The sequence below is a fragment of the Lampris incognitus genome, chromosome 20, assembly GCF_029633865.1.
Source record: "Lampris incognitus isolate fLamInc1 chromosome 20, fLamInc1.hap2, whole genome shotgun sequence".
Classification (NCBI taxonomy): domain Eukaryota; kingdom Metazoa; phylum Chordata; class Actinopteri; order Lampriformes; family Lampridae; genus Lampris; species Lampris incognitus.
The window spans coordinates 2,977,481-2,981,466 of record NC_079230.1 but is presented as its reverse complement, the minus strand read 5'-3'; the positions used below and the strand labels follow the sequence as shown (position 1 = coordinate 2,981,466).

At 50.6% G+C, this 3,986-nt stretch overlaps 1 protein-coding gene across 1 annotated transcript in view; it reads left to right on the top strand.

Moving 5' to 3' along the window:
• Window positions 1-2,728, top strand: part of LOC130130928 (interaptin-like) — a 4,206-nt gene extending 1,478 nt beyond the window's left edge. Inside the window, exons 2-3 of the mRNA XM_056300794.1 lie at window positions 1,447-2,107; window positions 2,199-2,728. Of these exons, the coding sequence (XP_056156769.1) occupies window positions 1,447-2,107; window positions 2,199-2,728 (1,191 nt within the window). The remainder of the gene's footprint in view (window positions 1-1,446; window positions 2,108-2,198) is intronic.
• The last annotated feature ends 1,258 nt before the right edge of the window (window positions 2,729-3,986 follow it).

The following is a 3,986-nucleotide window of genomic DNA, read 5'->3' as shown; positions in this document are numbered from 1 at the left end:
ACGCCAGGGTCTGGTCAGGAGGCAACGCGAGCTGTGGGAGCACACAGTGAAACGTGTTGACTGGCCGCCATCTTGCCTGGCCGCCATCTTGCCCGACCTCGCTCAACAGTTTTTGACGTCACACGCAGAGACACGTGCTGAGGCAGCTCGTTGCTGCGGTCGTTACTTCCGGTTCTTACTGTTCGGGTTCAATGCGCACTAAGGAGAAGGGGGCGGAGTCAACTCCAGCGCTGTGTATGAAGCGAGTCACGGTGAGACGCCTGGCGGCGAATTTACATATTTCATTTTACACAACAGCAAAAACACCGAAAAACCGCACATAAGTCTGATGGCGCCAGTTAGAAGCGGAGCAACGCTACGTCACAATACGTACGTGTCAGAGGACACGTTTTTGCGAGAGCGAAATACGTGTATATGGACACGTATTAGTTGCCACTGGGGCCGCAATCCCGTCTTCTGGCCACTGGGGGCGCAATCCTGTCTTTTAGGTCTAGGCAGAGCTGTATCGGTCGGGATTCACCACAGTTTCTCCACCACACAAGGTAATGTTACATCTAATACATATTTAAGTAAAATGTGAATTTAGACATATCTTTCTTATAGAATTGGCTGTTGCCCCATAGCGAGATTTGCGCACCATTTTACCGGATTACAAACTCATCATTACCAGACTCCATTTGCTAACGTTAGCTAGATAGCTAGCTAGTTACTCGTCATGCTAGCTAAATATTAGCCTAGCTAGCTAACGTTACTCTTCCAGCCAGCCAAATTGAGCAGACGTGAATTCTTTCTCTATGGGTTGCAGAGTTTGCTAAATTGTAGACACCATACATATAACGTTAGTTCAATAATGTGGTACATATCTGCTTCAAAAAATAATTTGAAGATGGCAAATTTAGCTACGACTCACATATTGAGAACATTCGCTTCGCTCCGCATCGCTCCGCCATCTTTGTTCAATATTTTTGACATTCTATTGCGTCATAACCATGGTCATGACAGACCTAGTAGGCTACAGGGAGCCCCTAGCGGCATCTGTGAGATACGTGTCAATGAACACATATAAGTGACTTGCAGAAGCGTGTCCATAGACACGTAAAGAGGAGGCGACCGGTCTGAAGTGGAGGTGAGTGTGAATTCCCGGCGGGACAGACGGAGAGCTGCGTCCAACAGCTGGATGAGCAGAAGCAACAGATTTCCTGTTGGACTCACCGGCTGACTGAAGAGGACCAACAGAGCAATCAGCTGACTGAAGAGGACCAACAGAGCAATCAGCTGACTGAAGAGGACCAACAGAGCAATCAGCTGACTGAAGAGGACCAACAGAGCAATCAGCTGACTGGAGAGGACCAACAGAGCAATCAGCTGACTGAAGAGGACCAACAGAGCAATCAGCTGACTGAAGAGGACCAACAGAGCAATCAGCTGACTTAAGAGGACCAACAGAGCAATCAGCTGACTGAAGAGGACCAACAGAGCAACGAGCTGACTGAAGAGGACCAACAGAGCAATCAGCTGACTGAAGAGGACCAACAGAGCAACCAGCAGACTGAAGAGGACCAACAGAGCAATCAGCTGACTGAAGAGGACCAACAGAGCAACCAGCAGACTGAAGAGGACCAACAGAGCAACCAGCTGACTGAAGAGGACCAACAGAGCAATCAGCTGACTGAAGAGGACCAACAGAGCAACCAGCTGACTGAAGAGGACCAACAGAGCAACCAGCTGACTGAAGAGGACCAACAGAGCAACCAGCAGACTGAAGAGGACCAACAGAGCAATCAGCTGACTGAAGAGGACCAACAGAGCAACCAGCTGACTGAAGAGGACCAACGGAGCAATCAGCAGACTGAAGAGGACCAACGGAGCAATCAGCTGACTGAAGAGGACCAATGGAGCAACCAGCTGACTGAAGAGGACCAATGGAGCAACCAGCTGACTGAAGAGGACCAACAGAGCAATCAGCTGACTGAAGAGGACCAACAGAGCAATCAGCTGACTGAAGAGGACCAACAGAGCAACCAGCTGACTGAAGAGGACCAACAGAGCAACCAGCTGACTGAAGAGGACCAACAGAGCAACCAGCTGACTGAAGAGGACCAACAGAGCAATTAGCTGACTGAAGAGGACCAACAGAGTAACCAGCTGACTGAAGAGGATCAACAGAGCGAATGAACAGAGCAATCAGCTGACTGAAGAGGACCAACAGAGCAACCAGCTGACTGAAGAGGACCAACAGAACAATCAGCTGACTGAAGAGGACCAACAGAGCAACCAGCAGACTGAAGAGGACCAACAGAGCAACCAGCTGACTGAAGAGGACCAACAGAACAATCAGCTGACTGAAGAGGACCAACAGAGCAACCAGCAGACTGAAGAGGACCAACAGAGCAATCAGCTGACTGAAGAGGACCAACAGAGCAACCAGCTGACTGAAGAGGACCAACGGAGCAATCAGCAGACTGAAGAGGACCAACGGAGCAATCAGCTGACTGAAGAGGACCAATGGAGCAACCAGCTGACTGAAGAGGACCAACGGAGCAACCAGCTGACTGAAGAGGACCAACAGAGCAATCAGCTGACTGAAGAGGACCAACAGAGCAATCAGCTGACTGAAGAGGACCAACAGAGCAACCAGCTGACTGAAGAGGACCAACAGAGCAACCAGCTGACTGAAGAGGACCAACAGAGCAACCAGCTGACTGAAGAGGACCAACAGAGCAATTAGCTGACTGAAGAGGACCAACAGAGTAACCAGCTGACTGAAGAAGATCAACAGAGCAATTAGCTGACTGAAGAGGACCAACAGATTTCGCAGCTAGAAGCAAGCACCTCTGACTGCAACCTGCAGATCGGTGGCGTGTTCGATGTCGGCGGCGTGTTCGATGCGGGCTGTGACGTGCACAATGTGCACAATGTGGGCGTCCTCCACTGGTTTGCGATTCCCGCCATTGCACGAACGTTAGCTAGCATGAAACAGCAGTCACGGATTATGCTGCTAGCTAGCTTTACAGTTTGTAACGTGCATGGATAAGTAGACACGTTGGTCCTTGACTAACGGGTCGGACCCTTTAGTCGACTGGTTAACGTTGTCGCTTGCGGAGCGGGAGACACAGGTTCACGTCCCGGCCATGGCAACGGTCTCCCAGACTGCCCCCCGAATTCGCTACAAGTTATTTAGCTGTGTGTGTTTTACAGTCCACGTTGACACAGAGTTGGTTAGTAAGGCCCTCGCACCTACATGCTACTGTTTCCCGCTGTTCCTAAACTGAGCTAGCCCCGACCCAAGCCCTACCCCATCATAATGCCTGAAGTAGTGACGTCATCTGGAGTCGCAGGACCCCGAGCAGGGCGTGTAGATCAAGTACCGATACCGGTGTCCTCGCGTGCGTTACTGTACAAACATTGAGCACGTCACCGACTCCGCCCACATTGCGCACGTCACAGCAACACGTCGCCGACCTGCAGACTGCAGTCGGGGGCTTTTCGCTGGAAATGGTCTCACAGCTACAACGTGGACAGGAAAATTCACAAATTCACAAGTAAGTGTAAAAAAAAACTAGTTTCAAGTCCGATAGACAAAGGTGTCAACAGGCAGTGCACAAAGGCAATGCATAGGGTGCATACAAGTGTTTTTTTATATATATGTTAATGCCATCAGGTGTGGAGGTGTTGGTGAAAGAGCTGGGTCTTTAGCTACTTCTTAAAGATGGAGAAGGACTCAGCGGATCCAATGGAGCTTGGTAACTCGGCCCACCACCGGGCAACTACAAAAGAGAAGAGTCTGGCTAGTGACTTAGGGCCCCCTTGTGGCGGAAGTGCCAGACGCCTTTCATTGGCAGGGCGTAGTGAACGGGACTGAGTGTAGACCCGAATGAGGGAGTTCAGGTAGGCGGGAGCTGTTTTAGTTGCTGTTTTGTAAGCGAGCATCAAGGTTTTGAGTTTGATGCGGGCAGCAACCGGGAGCCAGTGGAGGGATATGGACG